Here is an 18,104-nt window from a genome sequence, read left to right on the forward strand (position 1 = left end):
TTGCGATCAAGCGACCACAAAAGTGATGAAGTTCAAGAAGATCAAATACTTATTTTCCAAAGATGTATGCTGTGCTTTGAGGAAGCACTGATGTCAGCAGATGTTTCCTGCCGCACTAAACAGGCGCTAACGACTTTGCTATGGCGCCCAATTTGCACAAACACTCGGCCAAGCGGAGATGGCGAAGAGCGCAAACATACAAGGCGGGCGCCGTGTGACGCCACACACAAAGGCCTCCGCGCGTCACGCCGATCGGGTACACTCAGCCCGGCCGATGGGAAGCGAGGAGATAAACACTCGCCACGTTCCTGGCATCCGCTCGCCTTCACCTCAGCTGGGAAACAACAGGAAGCCTGAGTGGTTGTCAGGAACCATGGAGGGCTGCACTTGACCTTTAATCCCTTAGTCAGAGTCCAGGTGACTGCACTACTTGTGTAATTACTGCAACAAAATGCAGTGCACATGATGAGGACAAGTACAAAGTGTACACGATATACTTGTTGCAGTGTACTGATGCAAGTATTCTATTGGTCAAAGAGATATCGTGTCCTGACCTTCTGCATGCAAAGAGACCTCACACTTCCTGCTTAGATGTGACAGCGCAAACTAACTTCCTCTTTCCCAGCTGATGATCAGCGTGGCACCAACAAAACCTGAACGTGCTGGGTCTGACCCGCACATGCAGGACCCCACTTCTACAAAACAAGCACTCAAATCCACTCCAAGAGCTGAAAGCAATGCAATTAAAGGTGAGCAATCAAAGGAATTGTCCTGTGTTTGTAACATCATGGGTCAGAGGTCAAGTAGACATCAATTTCTAGGGATTCTGTCTTTCAACAAGGGGAAAGTTGACACAAGATGACGTTTGGAATGAATTTTCATTTCTACCTTTTTATGCTCCTCTCAACCGGCCTTAGTCGCCATGGAAACCAGCAGGGAGGAACGGAGTGGAGGGCCCTCACGTTACCGTGGCTACAGCCTTTTATTATGAACAGCACAGTATGTGTAATTATGTTAATATTATTATATACAATAATGTTTTGTTATCTTTACCAGGACTACATCTGAGCCTTCACAATAAAAGTCATTTACAACAACAGATAAAATAACACACTTCTTTCCTCCTTTGTTCCTTGTTTTTTTTTTTGTTCTATGGTGTGTTTTAAAAACATACGGTGAACACACACACTCGCAAACACGCGCACACACACACACACACACACACACACACACACACACACACACACACACACACACACAGAGTTATAAGGACAAAACAGGAAGTAGAATTTAAATGTTAAAGTTAACTAATTATGTGAACTAAATATTATCTTTACTTTCATGCTCCTACTATTGCTAACAGGTGACTGAATACAACACCAGCTAGCCGAGAAACCAAAAATAAGATGGAACAACGGTTAATCACAGTTGTGGCCCCGCCCTTTAAAGAGGACAACAAAGTGTTGACCTGGAACCAAAGTGGTCTGCCTGCTGCTTCACTGCGAGGAAGTTTGATTGACAGAGCAATTTTGGGCGGAGCCTGTTACAATGGTGACCCATGACCATCCTAATGTGTGTGTAATTATCTGGGTCCTTGAAGGCAGCATCACCATGATTCAGTACCGGCTGATTAGCCGTTTTAGAACCTGATCCTCAATGCACCCACACACACTTTTTTTTACCTTCTGGTCCACGATGGAGCAGACGAGCTCCTTGATGGCCAACAATGTGAGATCGGCGGGGTCAAGGGTCACAGACTCCCTTGTGAGTCCAATCTGGAGGAGAAAGGAGACGCCATGGATGGAAGCTGAGACGGTGGGATTCTGCACCACGTGGCTGCCATTGGACAGTTGACTGTAGAGGGCGGAGGGCGGGCTGGGCGAGGGAGTGAGCGGGGCCGCATGCTGAGGTAGGGCGGGGAGGTTCCACGGCGAGGAAGGTGTCAGTGGCGGCGAGTTGTTTTCAGACGACATGGGTGTCTTTGTGAAGATCACGTCAAAAAGATGCGTCCAGCTTTCCCTCTGTGGACTTTTGTCACCGCTGGCGTCCTGCAAACATCACTTCCTCTCACCGAGCTTTTTGAAAAGATTTAAAAGCCTCAACTCATGATGGATATGGACGACCATGCAGGCAAAGAAGAGCTGCTCTTTGTCATGTTGGTCTTCAGCTTCTATACACACAAACACATCACATTACTAAAACTGGAGAGAGTGTGTGTGTGTAGTGTGCTCCCTTCAGGGGCACATTGACATTATAAACATGGTACAAAACAGAAGACAGAATTATGTAAAGCTAATGAAACTGTGACTGTGTAGCAAAATAATTCATAAGAATGGAAGGAAACAAGATGTTGGAATTTTCAAACATTTAAGATTGCACCTGAGATAGGCTACAGCACCCCCCGCGACCCCAAAAGGGACAAGCGGTAGAAAATGGATGGATGTCTAAACATGTTAAAGGTGGTGTTAAACACTGTTTTTAACACTGTTAACATAAAACACAACATTAACAGTGAATGTATTGTAATTAATCGATTACTGGATCACTTGTTAATTACACAGGCATGTCAGTTAGTTATATTGGTTAAGAAAATATCACAGATTAGATGGAAAACATTTAAATTGTGGCGAAATTATGAGCATCCCCTTTAGACACCGAAAGACTACCGAGGGTCCTTGAACGCCTCACGACAATCATGTTGTTCAACTTTCGCTCCTAAAATGTCTTCATAAAGGCGAATTCAAATATCGAATGTTAACAGATTATATTCAAATGATAGTTTAAAAGTGTAAATTAACAGGTTGATGAAAAGAGAAGTTAAAAGACATAATTACCTCACATCACGGCTGCCACGAGACTAACAAAGTTGTGAAGACAAAAAGAGAATGTCGGTAATGCAGAGAAAATTGTTCTGGTTCTGGTTCGGTCACAACCTTTTTGGCCAAGCGGCAGGCTGCTCAGTCACTTTGCACAGCCGAGTGTGTGTGTATGTGTGTGTGTGTGTGTGTGTGTGTGTGCAGTCTTAACCATAACTAACTGCAAAGAGCAAGCGGAAAGACGTCTCACTCTGGTAGAAATTCCGAGGTCAGAGTCAGCGCACCACTTGCTAAGAAAAACATGAGATTAAATATCCTTTTGAGTAGACCGAGTAGACGTATTATTTTTAGTTTTCAACAGCACACATCTCAAAGACGTCATTAATGCTCCACTTTTAAATTCAGAAGCAAGTAGGATGGATTGTTCCAGTAAAGCGGTATTTGACGTGAGTGAATGTTTTTTGTGTACATTTCACGATCTTCGACTGGTCAACCTCGGCACTAAATTTGACTTAATGGCGCCCTCCAGTGTTTAAAATGAACACGCCGCTGCAATTCCAATTTGTAGAAATACCTCAGATCCAGTTTCTAAACGTATTAAGTGTTCGTTTCCCTCTCAATGTAAAATACAGTACCAATTTAAAAACACTAAAACTTTATTTAAAACACTGAATTATAAAAGTTCAGTAATAATTCTGACAAGCAAGCAGTTTTACATCAATAACAAAACTTTTAATAGTAGTAATCAACACTTTAAAGTTAAGACAGTGAACACATTACTTGGTAATTTGTGTACATCAATTTCAAATTAATTAAAAAACACAAAGTGCTTTCACATTTTGTGTCATTAACACTAAATAGTTTATTTGTAAGTGTCTTTACAGCACTTGTGTGATAAACGAGACGAGTTGTGGTTCGGATGGTCCTCGCAGCTTCATGACCTGTCACTCAAAGCATGCCGTTGAACAGTCAGTCAGTGGCTGAGCAGCCGTAGACGAGCCAGCCAGCCGCCAAGAATGGACGGCGACTGTTTGCTAACAGGAGGAGAATCCACCGCGTTGGCTGTGGCGCTCTTCTTGGGTGCCATTTCCTGGTATGGGATGGTGGCGCTTTTGTGCAGGTCAGCGCTGATGAAGCACTGGCTGCCTCTGATGTGGTCCACGCCGCGGACCGCCGGGTTCCCTCGGTACGGCAGGGGGAAGCACTGCTCCTCCTCGCTGATGTTGCTGATGCCCTCATTGCTGAGATACTTGTGGAGAAGTTTGGGTCCTGCACCACAGCATCACAACTTCAATACACTCTAATAACATGCAATGACTAAATATAGCCTGCGTTTACCTTTCCTTCCTGGAGCGCCATGGCGGCCAGACAGGTCAGATATACCTGAGAGCACCTCCACCGGCATGGATACAGGTCGAGTTTTACCTATGTGCCCCCCAAACACAGCCGACAAGGATTCATGTTTAAACATCAGCTCAAAGGGTTCAGTACAAAGAGAAGCAGTGAGCGCTCTCACCGCGTTTACGCGTGCACTCTCTGAGGCGGACCGTTGGCTGGTTCACTTCTGCAGTGCCGCAGGTTGCCCCCCCGTTGCCACTGTTAACAGGCAGTTTTGCATCCAAACACGAGTTGGGAGACCTGGGCCTCATCTTCACGCCCTGACTCGGCTCTCTAAAGAAGAAAGTAGAGATGCATTGTGGGCAAGAAAGAGCCAGCAGACGAGGAATATACCTGAAATACTCACAGGGCTGAGTACGGAGCGGCGGGGGGAGAGGGAATGTACAGATCCAAGATGGCTACCTGGCCATCGCTTGAAGAGAAGTCAGAAGTTTGTGGACGTGTGGAGAAACCTGCTGCTGCCTGACAGGACACAACACTTGGTAAGTTAGTAACATGATGTTAGTTCAATCTTTTCACAGTGGAAACTAAAGTAATGTAATCAAAAGCGTGTCTATTATACAATTATTGAAAATATACAGTCGTGTTCAAAAGTTTACATACACTTGTATAGAACATAATGTCATGGCTGTCTTGAGTTTCCAATAATTTCTACAACTCTTATTTTTTTGGTGATTGGAGCACATACGTGTTAGTCACAAAAAACATACATGAAATTTGGTTCTTTTATGAATTTATTTTGGGTCTACTGAAAATGTGACCAAATCTGCTGGGTCAAAAGTATACATACAGCAATGTTAATATTTGGTTACATGTCCTTTGGCAAGTTTCACTGCAATAAGGCACTTTTGGTAGCCATCCACAAGCTTCTGGTTGAATTTTTGACCACTCCTCTTGACAAAATTGGTGCAGTTCAGCTAAATGTATTAGTTTTCTGACATGGACTTGTTTCTTCAGCATTGTCCACACGTTTAAGTCTGGACTTTGGGAAGGCTTTTCTAAAACCTTAATTCTAGCCTGATTTAGCCATTCCTTTACCACTTTTGACGTGTGTTTGGGGTCATTGTCCTGTTGGAACACCCAACTGCGCCCAAGACCCAACCTCCGGGCTGATGATTTTAGGTTGTCCTGAAGAATTTGGATATAATCCTCCTTTTTCATTGCCCCATTTATTCTCTGTGAAGCACCAGTTCCATTGGCAGCAAAACAGGCCCAGAGCATAATATTACCACCACCATGCTTGACGGTAGGTATGGTATTCCTGGGATTGAAGGCCTCACCTTTTCTCCTCCAAACATATTGCTGGGTATTGTGGCCAAACAGCTACATTTTTGTTCCATCAGACATCACATGGACAAAGATAAGACCTTCTGGAGGAAAGTTCTGTGATCAGATGAAACAAAAATTGAGCTGTTTGGCCACGTTTTTTCACACTTTTTTGGGGGTGTGAACCATTTTTATGCTATTTCAATTAAATTAAAATTTAATTTGACGCATGTTCCAGATTAAAATGATATCATGGGAAATAAACTGTTCAATAATAAATTTTTAGAACAAAAATCTGAAATATATAACAAAAATTTGCAAACATAGCTTCTTGCCACCATTTCCTCTAGGGATGGAAACCAATTTGTCTGCTTTGCAAGACAAGTGCACTAATGCTGCACACCACAGAGGATGGTAATAGAGTGGAGAGAAATTTGCTGTTACATGTTATCAGTGACAGAACAGGAAGGTGCTTGGATAGGTTTGAGGTAAAATTTCATATAAAGCGCCCTGTCATTCATTCATTGACATTTTACATGCATCTATTAACTTAAAATAGGGCCCCTAGGGATCTCGGGGCCCTACACACAGCGCATGATCTACGTATAGTAGGGGTGGCTATGGATAGATAGTAACTAGTTACGTTGTAGTTGAGCCATCAATGATTGTCTGCAGAGCTTGAAAGAGGTCAGTATGAATATGTAACAAATTTGGGAAGCCAACCTTTGGCAGGCCAAGCGAAACGACTTGGAGGGCCCCACTTTGGGCACCCCTGCAAGATATTAAACATTTTCTTTTTGATGTCAGGTATCAATCACTAAATTATATATCAAAATCTTTGTATTGATATTCAAATGTGTTTGCATTCCTATTTCTGGAACACACTAATTAGATTTACAGCGCACCTGAACGAGGCGGGGTCTCCAGCATAGGTTCCTGAGTGGAGCGGGAGCAAAGCCACCAGCCATTCCAGATGGCCTCTTCTTCAGCAACAAAACCACACTTCCTGACTCCGCCCTGAACTTAGCCGCCAGGTTCTTCAGCTGCCAGCCCACCTGGACCAATCCCAGCACAGAGTATTGCTTTAACCTCCAACAGGAGTCGCCATTTTGTGGTCCAAGTGACTTACCACTGTCTGCTGATTGATCTGGACCACCTCGTCCCCGGCGTGAATCCTCTTGGTTTTATCTGCAGGAGACTGACACATGCTGATCGTCAGACGAGGACGTCGTGAACGCCAAGATGGAGACACAGACTCACATTCTCGATGGTTCCTGTGATGACATGAAGGCCGTCGTAGGTGGACTTGATATAAATGCCCTACAAGACACAACACCTCATTTGCAATGTGCTGGCAGGTCACTAGAGGCTGCTAACATCCCCACGATGGCTGCTCACCAGCCCCTCCCCAGACTTGATGTTGGAGATGTGGACCTCCTCCATACATGCCAGCTCACTCCTAGAGGGGTCAGAGGTCACCTGGCCTGTCTTCTCACAGAGACCATTAAGAGCCTGCGACTGAAACACAAATAAGTGCAACAAGTCACACTGTTCACAATAAAATGTACATTCTGTAGAAACAGGAAAGGAGCAGTCCATAGAAAAAGACATGGAAACACAGTAGGAAGTCATTAATGAGGGACAACAGGGAGGAAATCCCAGCGACAGGAAATAAAATATCAACCCTTCATCTTATTTGTAACTTTATTTTGGTGAGGTTTTCTCTTGAGGTTAATCAAGTTTGAATTTAAAAAACAATGCAGGAGTCGTTTGAAGCCGACTGAAAAGTTCTGAAGCTTCAGTCGATTGAGGATGCTGGGAACAAAAGGCTGACCAACAGGAAGTGTGATCTAAGACAGGAAGTGAATGTTCCAGAGCTGAATAAACAGCAGCAAATATCGGCATGGGACAGGAAAGGGAAGAGTGTGTTTGCGTGTTTATGTATACTACTCTGTCTGTGTGTGGTGGAAAAAACAACTTACCACCTCCAGAATCTTCTCCTCCATTTCAAAAACGGTGCAATCCTGTGTAGTCAAAACACAAACAAAGCGAGGGCGTTACTATGCAGTAAATCAACAACAAAGAAAGTGAAACCAAACAAGTTCCATAGATGTTATATCAGTAGTGTTTCCCACAGTTCCACAATGTATCTGTGGCTTTGGTTCTTGGGGTGGCGGCGCACACAAGTTTCTTTGTACATGCATCCTGTTTTCCTTATACATTCTCTCTCTTGGAGAGATTTTTAAGACACATGGAGTGTTCTATCACTTTTATGCAGATGACTGCCAAATCTATATGACGATTTTAAAAGGCCACGGCCCCCTGCCACCCCTTCTCAACTGTCTATGCGATGTCAAGGCTTGGTTAGCCCAGAATTTTTTAATAATGAATGACGGAAAAACGGAAATTTCAGTTTTTGGTCCGGCCCTCACTGACTTGGGACCATTGCAAAATTATGTGCGTCCCAAAGTCACCAGCCTTGGCGTCACTATAAACAGCAATTTTAAACGTGACAAACAAGTCAATGGCGTTTTAAAATCGTGTTTTTATCATCTTCGTCTTTTAGCAAAGGTAAAACCGTTTTTATCTTTTAACCTTTTTGAACAAGTCGTGCATGCTTTTATTTCAAGTCGCCTGGACTACTGCAATGCACTTTATGCTGGCATTAACCAAAAAGCTCTCTCCCGGTTGCAGTTAGTCCAGAACGCGGCAGCACGACTTTTAACAGGGGCCAGGAAACGCGAGCATATAACCCCAATTCTTGAGAGTTTGCACTGGCTCCCTGTTCATTTTAGAATTGATTTTAAAACCTTGCTGTTTGTTTTTAAAGCTTTACATGGACTGGCACCTCAGTATATCTCGGACCTCATCCAAATTTACACTCCTGTGCGCGCTCTGAGGTCCGAGAGCCACCTCCTGTTCGTGGTGCCCAAGACTAAACTTAAAACCAGGGGAGACAGGGCCTTCTCTGTGGTTGGCCCTAAACTCTGGAACACTCTGCCCCTCCATGTTCAAACTGCTTCCACAGTGGAGTGTTTTAAGTCTCGTCTTAAGACCCACTTTTATTCTTTGGCTTTTAACACTACGTGAGTTGTGTGGTCTTCTGTCCTCTGTTGTCCTCTGTTTTTTTGTTGTTTTTTTTTATACATTTTGATTTATATTTACTGTTTTAATTGGTTTTTCCCTTTAAAATCGTTTTTAATCATATTTATTTTTATATTGGTTTTATATGTATTTTTTATTTTTATTCAGTCATTGGTGGAGCATAATATTGTTTTTAATATTGTTTTTACATGGCTGTGCAGCACTTTGGAAACATTCTTATTGTTTAAATGTGCTATATAAATAAAGTGGATTGGATTGATGCACAGGTCAAACTACTTCTTTCATTGGAAATCTGTGCCTTTCTCTCCTGTTTTTAAATCAATTTAACAGAACATAAGTTATTGACTTACAGGTGTTGGTTTTATTTTGTGCAGTGGTAGATGCTCATACATATTCATGTATTCTGTGCGCTGATTTTTACTCATATATATATATACTAAATTGATGATATAGTGATGCGTTATCATGCACAAGTCTGCTGTATGTTTTGTGTTAAGAAGCACAGTTCTGATGCAGTCTACTGTACGGAGTTGGAATGCCAAGTTGCACAGACAGTTCCATTATAATGTGTTTGTGAGCAGGCGCAAACAAACATACTTTGAAGCAATCCGCCACAAAGAAATTAATGTGAACATTTTTTTGTCATGTAACAAAACCTTCACTTATGTTATACTTTTATTTTGAAAAAGCATGCCACAAACTGGGAAAATAAAGAGTATTAGTGGACTTTGAACAAGATTAAAATGTCTCATGTGTTGAGATTAGACACACAAAAGAGGCTTAAAAGTAAATACAAATGTGGAAATAAAGAAGGAATACGACCAAACAAATATTTGTGCAGTGATGTCACTGACACACAATTTAAGCATAGAATCATGTTTATATTGTAACACATGATGTACTTCCTCCGGTGTTGTTGGACGCCGACAAGAAACATGCAGACATGCAGCGACGTGACAACAGAAAGTAGCTCCAGTTCACCAGCGCTAACCTTCTGGACGGTGGAGGTGAGTTCCAGACACAAATGAATGATTGTGCTCTTAGTGGACGTGAAGTCACTGATGCTCGACATTAAACTTCTGCAAACAAAACACAGTGAGTGTTACATACTAAAACAATGAAAGTTAAAAACAATGAGATACAAACAAAAACAGTGAGAGTTGAAAACAAGGAGGTACAAACAAATACAATGAGGTAAAAAAACAAAACAATGAAAGTTACAAACAATGAGAGTTACAAACAAAAACAATGAGAGTTCAAAACAATGAGCGTTACAAACTAAACCAATGAGAGGTAAAAACAATGAACGTTACAAACTAAATCAATGAGAGGTAAAAACAAAGCCAATGAGAGGTACAATTGAATAACAAAAACAACGAGTTGCAACAAAAACAATGAGTTGAAAACAATAAGATAACAAAAATGATGAGCGTTACAAACAAAAACAATGAGTTACAAACCAAAACAACACAATGAAAGTTAAACTTACAAACAAAAGCAATGAGTTAAAAACAAAAACAATGAGCACTAAACTTACAAACAAAACCAATGAGTAAGAAAAAAATAAGTTAGACAAAACAAGAATGACACAGTAAGAGTTACTTAATGATGTGCGCTCTCAAGGGTGAAAACCAAAAAAGTTTTTAATAGCATGAAAGACGTTTGATAGTTGCTAATCTTATTTCCCAATCTGCCAGACTTGCTCTGAAATATTACAAAACAGTGATTTAGCCACAAGGGGGCATATTTCAATGCTATCGAGGGGTTGCTATGATACCCTAAGACAGGGGTCGGCAACCTTTACCACTCAAAGAGCCATTTTGGAAAGTTTCACAAATTAAAGAAAACAATGGGAGCCACAAAACATTTTTGAAAATTTAAAATGAAAAACACCGCATACAAAGCTTAAATTGCTTTGCGCTATGTTAACCAGGGATCTCTGACACACGCACCGGCACGCATCTTAATATGGAAATTTAGTGTTAGTGCGGCCCGCGACTTTTAATTGAATGGCGCTTGATAGCGTCTTTCTTGCCAAACCTCTCAATTTTCCGGGAGACTCCCAAATTTCAGGACGTGCTGGCACTGCCCAAACAGCGTACCTGCTTGGCCACATGTTGAATGCAGCTTTTGCTTGCTCACGTAAGTGACTGTAAGGCATACTTGTTCAACAGCCACACAGCTTACACTGACGGTAGCCGTACAAAAACAACTTTAACACTGTTACGTTACAAATATGCGCCACACTTTGAACCCACACCAAAAAAGAATGACAAACACATTTCTGGAGAACATCTGCACTGTAACACAACATAAACACAACACAACAAATACCCAGAATCCCATGCAGCCCTAACTCTTCCGCTCAACCTACGCATGGAGGGGGGGTTGATGTGTGGGGGGGGGGTTGGTGGTAGCGGGGGTGTATAATGTAGACCGGAAGAGTTAGGGCTGCATGGGATTCTGGGTATTTGTTGTGTTGTGTTTATGTTGTGTTACGGTGCGGATGTTCTCCAGAAATGTGTTTGTCATTCTTTTTTGGTGTGGGTTCACAGTGTGGCGCATATTTGTAACGTAACAGTGTTAAAGTTGTTTTTGTACGGCTACCGTCAGTGTAAGCTGTGTGGCTGTTAAGTAAGTATGCCTTGCTGTGTCGTAGTGATGGGATCTGCAGTTCTTTTGACTGTACTGAATCACTAGAATCAGTTCCTTAAATTGATTCGTTCAAAAAATTTGTTCACCGAATCACCCCCCCCAAAAAAAATTGGGGGGGGGGGGGGCGTGCGTAGTACAGACAGTACAGTGCAGACATTCGCGCACTGCGTAGGTACTTGCGTTAATCTAACAACAACAGTTGCAGTAGAAGGGATAATAATAATAATAATAATAATAATATGAATCAGAATTGATCCCCAAGGAGAAATTTATTTTTGTTACAATAACTGTGTAAATAATAGCCTATGTATGTGTACATACATTAGTTATTATTTTTATTTTAAATCTTCTCAAAACAGCCTGCTTACACTTTACCCCCCGCCCCTTCTTTCTGTCTCCTCTACTAGTCTACTCTCATTTTGTTTTCATGTGGCTTGTTTTCATGGGATCGGCAGTTCTTTTGACTGTACGAATCACTAGAATCAGTGACTGACAACGCCACACTGTGGCCGCAGTTCATTACGTGTACCGAATCTCTTCTACAGTTCTTTTGACGGTACGGATCACTAGAATCAGTGACTGACAACGCCACACGGTGGCCAGTTCAGTACGTGTACCGAATCTCTTCTGCAGTTCTTTTGACGGTACGGATCACTAGAGTCAGTGACTGACAACGCCACACGGTGGCCAGTTCAGTACGTGTACCGAATCTCTTCTGCAGTTCTTTTGACAGTACGGATCACTAGAATCAGTGACTGACAACGCCACACGGTGGCCAGTTCAGTACGTGTACCGAATCACTTCTGCAGCAGCAGTACAGTTTAATTGCAAATCAGCATTATTATAATGATGATGATAGCTACTAAACAACAACAACAACAACAGTTGCAGTAGAATGGATAATAATAATAATAATAATATGAATCAGAATTGATCCCCAAGGAGAAATTTATTTTTGTTACAATAACTGTGTAAATAATAGCCTATGTATGTGTACATACATTAGTTATTATTTTTATTTTAAATCTTCTCAAAACAGCCTGCCCTACACGTTACCCTCCGCCCCTCCCCCTCGCGTCGCTGCTGCTCAGCCTGCACGGATTTTCTTTAACTTTATGTGTTGAGATAATGGGGACGTGTGTTTGTTTTCATGTGGCTTGAGTCAACATTAGCCGTTAGCTTGGAGAATGAATGGAGAACGGATGCCAATGGCATGAAACATATCCCCGCGACGGGGGGAGAATCACTCGCGGCATTGGGGCAAGCAGAGCAGAGAGCGAGAGCGTTGTCGTTCACTGAGTGATTCATGTCGTTAATCCGCGGTGAACGAATCGTTCGCTCAGTCCCTCCCCCCGCCCTCTCATTGGCTGCATCGTTCGCCGACGTCGAGGCTTCAGTGAGTCACAGAATGCGCCAGTTCCACTCATACCGGCATGGTCGCGGCGGAGCTCAACTGAACTGAGAAAGGAACGAATCAGTTCATGAAGTGATTCGGTTCAGTACGTTCACTCAAAAGATTCGTTCTTTCGAACGAATCGTTCGCGAACGACACAACACTACTATGTGTGCAAGTAAAAGCAACATATAACATGTGGCCGGGCTGGCACGCTGTTTGTGAATGCTATAGAGGACAATTAATGCAGTGCCATTAGGGCACGCCCTTGATTAAGTAATTAGAGTGAAAATAGGATAATATTTGCCCTGGGAGATTTCTAGGAGAGGCAGTCTCTTGGGAAAATCGGGGGTATACTGGGAAAACCGGGAGGGTCGGCAAGTATGCAGCTGAGCCGCATCAGAGTGGTCAAAGAGCCGCTTGCGGCTCCGGACCGCGGGTTGCCGACCCCTGCCCTAAGATGTATGAACAGTCTTCAAATATTTCTGTTTGACAAAATTACATATTTCTGCTGAATGAAAAACCCTTTAAAACTCATGTCTATTTTTTCATATCATAAAATTGAAAGGGTGAGACTGATTCATATTGCACATGAAAGATACTAAATGTAATCCAATATACTGTAGGTACTTGCTAGCTAAACTATCCAAACAAAATATCTAAGCTTGGTGTTTTAGTTGACAAAGCAAATCAGTGTTATATTTATTATTACAATTAAAAAAAAAACATACATAGTAAAAACAGAGATGTTTTACTCGGTCAGCTGAGGCGTGTACCAACAATTCAAACAAAAGACTCCATTCTACTACCAGAGGTTGTTTCTAGTGACACGTGTCAGCTGTTTGAGGGGAACATCTGGAATGTTCTTCAAGCTGGAACAAGCAGCTATAAACATGGAAGACACACAGACACGTGTGTTAACGACACGGTAGGTGTCCAACAGCTTGGACTAAATAGCAGAAATAAAAGTGTTGTAGCTGTTATCGGAATGGCTGATTAAACCAGTGATGTATGTGGGCCATTCCAATGACTCAGTGCCATTTGCATACTCAGGAATTAAAAGTACAAAACCCAAAACCAGTGAAGTTGGCACGTTGTGTAAATCGTAAATAAAAACAGAATACAATGATTTGCAAATCATTTTCAACTTATATTCAATTGAATAGACTGCAAAGACAAAATACTTAATGTTCGAACTGAGAAACTTAAATTTTTTTTTTTTTTAAATAATCATTAACTTAGAATTTAATGGCAGCAACACATTGCACAAAAGTTGGCACAGGGGCATTTTTACCACTGTATTACTTGGCCTTTCCTTTTAACAACACTCAGTAAACGTTTGGGAACTGAGAAGACCGATTTTTTAAGCTTTTCAGGTGTAATTCTTTCCCAATCATGCTTGACGTACAGTTTAAGTTGTTCAACAGTTGATTAATGGCTTTGGCTTTGCATAGTAGAGTTTAAACTTGCACTTACAGATGTAGCGACCAACTTTAGTTACTGACAGTAGTTTTCTGAAGTATCCCTGAGCCCTTGTGGTGATATCCTTTAATCACTGATGTCACTTTTTGATGCAGTACCGCCTGAAAGATCGAAGGTCACGGGCATTGCCACTTACGTGCAGTGATTTCTCCAGATTCTCTGAACCTTTTGATGATATTACAGACCGTAGATGGTGAAATCCCTAAATTCCTTGCAATAGCTCATTGAAAAATGTTGTTCTTATCTGTTGGACAATTTGCTCACGCATTTGTTGACAAAGTGGTGACTCTCGCCCCATCCTTGTTTGTGAATGACTGAGCATTTCATGGAAGCTGCTGTTATACCCAATCGTGGCACCCACCTGTTCCCAATTAGCCTGTTCACCTGTGGGATGTTCCAAATAAGTGTTTGTTGAGCATTCCTCAACTTTCTTTTTGCCACTTTGCCAGATTTTTTGAAACATGTTGCAGGCATCAAATTCCAAATGAACTAATATTTGCAAAAAATAAAGTTTACCAGTTCGAACGTTAAGTATCTTGTCTTTGCAGTGCATTCAATTGAATATAGGTTGAAAAAGATTTGAAAATCATTGTATTCTGTTTTTATTTACGATTTACACAAACGTGCCAACTTCACTGGTTTTGGGTTTTGTGTATATATATATTGGGATGTAACAATATCAAAATCTCACTATACGATATTAATACGATATAAGTATTAAGGTCATGGTACGATATTATTGTAGTATCGTACTGGGCCTTTTATATACGTATGTATATATATATAAAATACATGTTACACACACACACACACACACACACACACACACACACACACACACACACACACACACACACACACACACACACACACACACACACACACACACACACACACACACACACGAAGAGAAGGGCGGAGCTTTCAACCAAGCACCACATGGTGGTGAGTCGGCTCCGATGGTGGGGGAAGATGCCGGACAGACCTGGCGGGCCCAAACGCATAATGAGGGTCTGCTGGGAACGTCTGGCTGAGTCTCCTGTCAAAGAGAGTTTCAATTCCCACCTCCGGAAGAACTTCGAACATGTTACGAGGGAGGCGTTGGACATTGAGTCCGACTGGATCTGTTTTTATTTACGATTTACACAACGGGCCAACTTCACTGGTTTTGGGTTTTGTATAAATGCAGGGTAAAATTAACAATAACATACATTTTTTCAAGCAAAGTGTCTTGCACTTTAATATGATGGTGTATTTATTAAATACAATGTCAAAGATTAATTTAATTATCTTAAACACTAGAAAAATATTTGTGTCTGTCGCTTCTTCTTAAAATTAAACTCAACCATGAAGTATGATTTAAATCCTTCATAAATAGTATATATTTAAAGTTAAAGTACCAATGATTGTCACACACACACTAGGTGTGGCGAAATTATTCTCTGCATTTGACCCATCACCCTTGATCACCCCCTGGGAGGTGAGGGGAGCAGTGGGCAGCAGCTGTGGCTGCGCCCGGGAATATTTTTTGGTGATTTGACCCCCAATTCCAACCCTTGATGCTGAGTGCCAAGCAGGGAGGAAATGGGTCCCATTTTTATAGTCTTTGGTATGACTCGGCCGGGGTTTGAACTCACAACCTACCGTTCTCAGGGCGGACACTCTAACCTTTGTGTTACTTCTTACAACTACTGATTGATACTGAGTTTATTTCAAACATGTATACTGTTTCAATATGATACATCATATATGTTCTGAAAAGGAGAAGGAAAAAGCAAAGCTTATTTAATCAATTATTCTAAATACAACAGTTCTCTTCATAAATAGTTAAGCCAGTTATGATTCACTTAAAGGGGAACTTCACTTTTTTGGAATTTTGCCTATCGTTCACAATCATTATGAAAGACATGACAACTGATCAGCTTACAATGGAGCCTATGGGAGCTGCTCTATTCTGCCTATAAAGCCCTTAAAAAAACATCCTAACACCTCCATTAAGGTTTTATATACATGACGTAAGTACATACAGTATGTAATGTAGTAACCGGGACATTTATAATAAGAATTAATATTTACATATTTTGATCATTTTAAGCATACACGACGCATTAATTTTATAAACGCATCACAACGTTCGGTTTTTTTCTCAACATCACTAATTTTTACTTACTGCAGACTTTATGAGAGCCAACAAACATGATAAAATATCACTTACTGTACAATTTAGATGAAAAATGACATAAACCTCAAAGAAAAGTGGGGTGGACCCAAGCCTCTTTTCGTGTCGTTCTCGCCATTTCCGGGTCCTAATCGGTTGCCGAAGTGTACCAACTTGTCAGAATAGGTCTACAGCCTTCTACTATCCAGGTGAGAGGCATGATTTATGGCCTATAATAAACATCCAGGGATTTTAAGGCGAAATAGAGGACCTCCCAAAAGCTCCGCTGTAAGCAGAGTATTATTTACAAGAAAAATGCATTAAAAAAAAATCAATCCATCGTCATGTCTTTCATAATGATTGTGAACGATAGGCAAAATTTTAAAAAAGTGCAGTTCCCTTTTAATGATATGAATATCTTATTTTCAGTATGTTCTAACTTAGATTTTTCACTAAGGTTATATTTCTCCTTTTCTGTTGAGAAGAATTGTTCTACATTCTTTTGGCAGGAGTTTATATTTGCGTTTAATTTTAGCTGTTTGCAAATGCACCAAAACAATACATTTTTATATTTTAGATTTAATAAAAGGGCTTGTATATTCTTGATAGCCAACATTATGTATTATTATAACAATACTTTGCTTATTTTCTTAAAAAATAAGAATAAAAAAGTAAAAATTGATACTTAAGTGGTGTTCCTGGGTTTTCCCTAACTTTTAAGGTACACTATATTGCCAAAAGTATTTGGCCACCTATCCAAATGATGAGAATCAGGTGCCCTAATCACTTGGGCATATATAAAATCAAGCACTTAGGCATGGAGACTGTTTCTACAAACATTTGTGAAAGAATGGGCCGCTCTCATTGATTTCCAGCGTGGAACTGTCATAGGATGCTACCTGTGCAACAAATCCAGCCGTGAAATTTCCTCGTTCCTAAATATTCCAAAGTCAACTTTATTATAAGAAAAGTGAAGAGTTTGGGAACAACAGCAAGTCAGCCACCAAGTGGTAGGCCACGTAAACTGACAGCGGATGCTGAAGCGCATAGTGCAAAGACTTTCTGCACAGTCAGTTACTACAGAGCTCAAAACTTCATGTGACCTTCCAATTAGCCCACGTACAGTATGTAGAGAGCTTCATGGAAAGGGTTTCCATGACTGAGCAGCTGCATCTAAGGCGTACATCACCAAGTCCAATACAAAGCGTGGGATGCAGTGGTGTAAAGCACGTCGCCACTGGACTCTAGAGCAGTGGAGACGTGTTCTCTGGACTGATGAATCACGCTTTTCCATCTGGCAATCTGATGGACCAGTCTGGGTTTGGAGGTTGCCAGGAGAACGCTACATTTCGGACTGCATTGTGTTGAGTGTATAATTTGGTGGAGGAGGAATTATGGTGTGGGGTTGTTTTTCAAGAGTTGGGCTTGGCCCCTTAGTTCCAGTGAAAAGAAATTTGAATGCTCCAGGATACCAAAACATTTTGGACAATTCCATGGGATGGCACTTGAAGTTCATATGTGAGTAAAGGCAGGTGGCCAAATACTTTTGGCAATATAGTGTATGTGTTGGGGCCAAAAGCATTACCATATCTGAAAAGTCACATGGTCTACAGAAAGTTACGTCATTCACATCCTCTGTGAAGAACAAAGTAACTCATTTATTTGTATGTATATTCCATCATGTTTCAATTATGAGTGGGGATTAAAATCTCAGCACAGTCCTATTACCTAAATTATTTTTATGATGTTTTTTGGTCATTTTTATTATAATAAATATGTGTATTATCAGATGTATAGTTGGAAAAAGACCAGAATAAGAAGAAATGTGCAA

At 41.2% G+C, this 18,104-nt stretch overlaps 2 protein-coding genes across 3 annotated transcripts in view; both read right to left on the minus strand.

Moving 5' to 3' along the window:
* LOC133648357 (serine/threonine-protein kinase D3-like) overlaps positions 1 to 3,029 on the minus strand; it is a 31,897-nt gene extending 28,868 nt beyond the window's left edge. Inside the window, exons 1-2 of the mRNA XM_062044375.1 lie at positions 2,835 to 3,029; positions 1,683 to 2,170 (exon numbers count right to left, since the gene is read on the minus strand). Coding sequence (XP_061900359.1) covers positions 1,683 to 1,973 — 291 coding nt within the window. The 5' untranslated portion in view covers positions 1,974 to 2,170; positions 2,835 to 3,029. The remainder of the gene's footprint in view (positions 1 to 1,682; positions 2,171 to 2,834) is intronic.
* Positions 3,030 to 3,516: 487 nt separating this feature from the next.
* LOC133648359 (connector enhancer of kinase suppressor of ras 3-like) overlaps positions 3,517 to 18,104 on the minus strand; it is a 39,980-nt gene continuing 25,392 nt past the window's right edge. The window contains exons 3-12 of one of the 2 annotated variants that reach the window (XM_062044380.1): positions 9,577 to 9,664; positions 7,463 to 7,504; positions 6,879 to 6,998; positions 6,741 to 6,800; positions 6,610 to 6,678; positions 6,386 to 6,535; positions 4,561 to 4,676; positions 4,333 to 4,487; positions 4,155 to 4,241; positions 3,517 to 4,085 (exon numbers count right to left, since the gene is read on the minus strand). In XM_062044380.1, coding sequence (XP_061900364.1) covers positions 3,790 to 4,085; positions 4,155 to 4,241; positions 4,333 to 4,487; positions 4,561 to 4,676; positions 6,386 to 6,535; positions 6,610 to 6,678; positions 6,741 to 6,800; positions 6,879 to 6,998; positions 7,463 to 7,504; positions 9,577 to 9,664 — 1,183 coding nt within the window. In that variant the 3' untranslated portion in view covers positions 3,517 to 3,789. The remainder of the gene's footprint in view (positions 4,086 to 4,154; positions 4,242 to 4,332; positions 4,488 to 4,560; positions 4,677 to 6,385; positions 6,536 to 6,609; positions 6,679 to 6,740; positions 6,801 to 6,878; positions 6,999 to 7,462; positions 7,505 to 9,576; positions 9,665 to 18,104) is intronic. The other variant, XM_062044379.1, reaches the window with a different exon arrangement.

Source organism: Entelurus aequoreus, linkage group LG04 (assembly GCF_033978785.1).
Source record: "Entelurus aequoreus isolate RoL-2023_Sb linkage group LG04, RoL_Eaeq_v1.1, whole genome shotgun sequence".
In the NCBI taxonomy this organism is placed as follows: Eukaryota; Metazoa; Chordata; class Actinopteri; order Syngnathiformes; family Syngnathidae; genus Entelurus; species Entelurus aequoreus.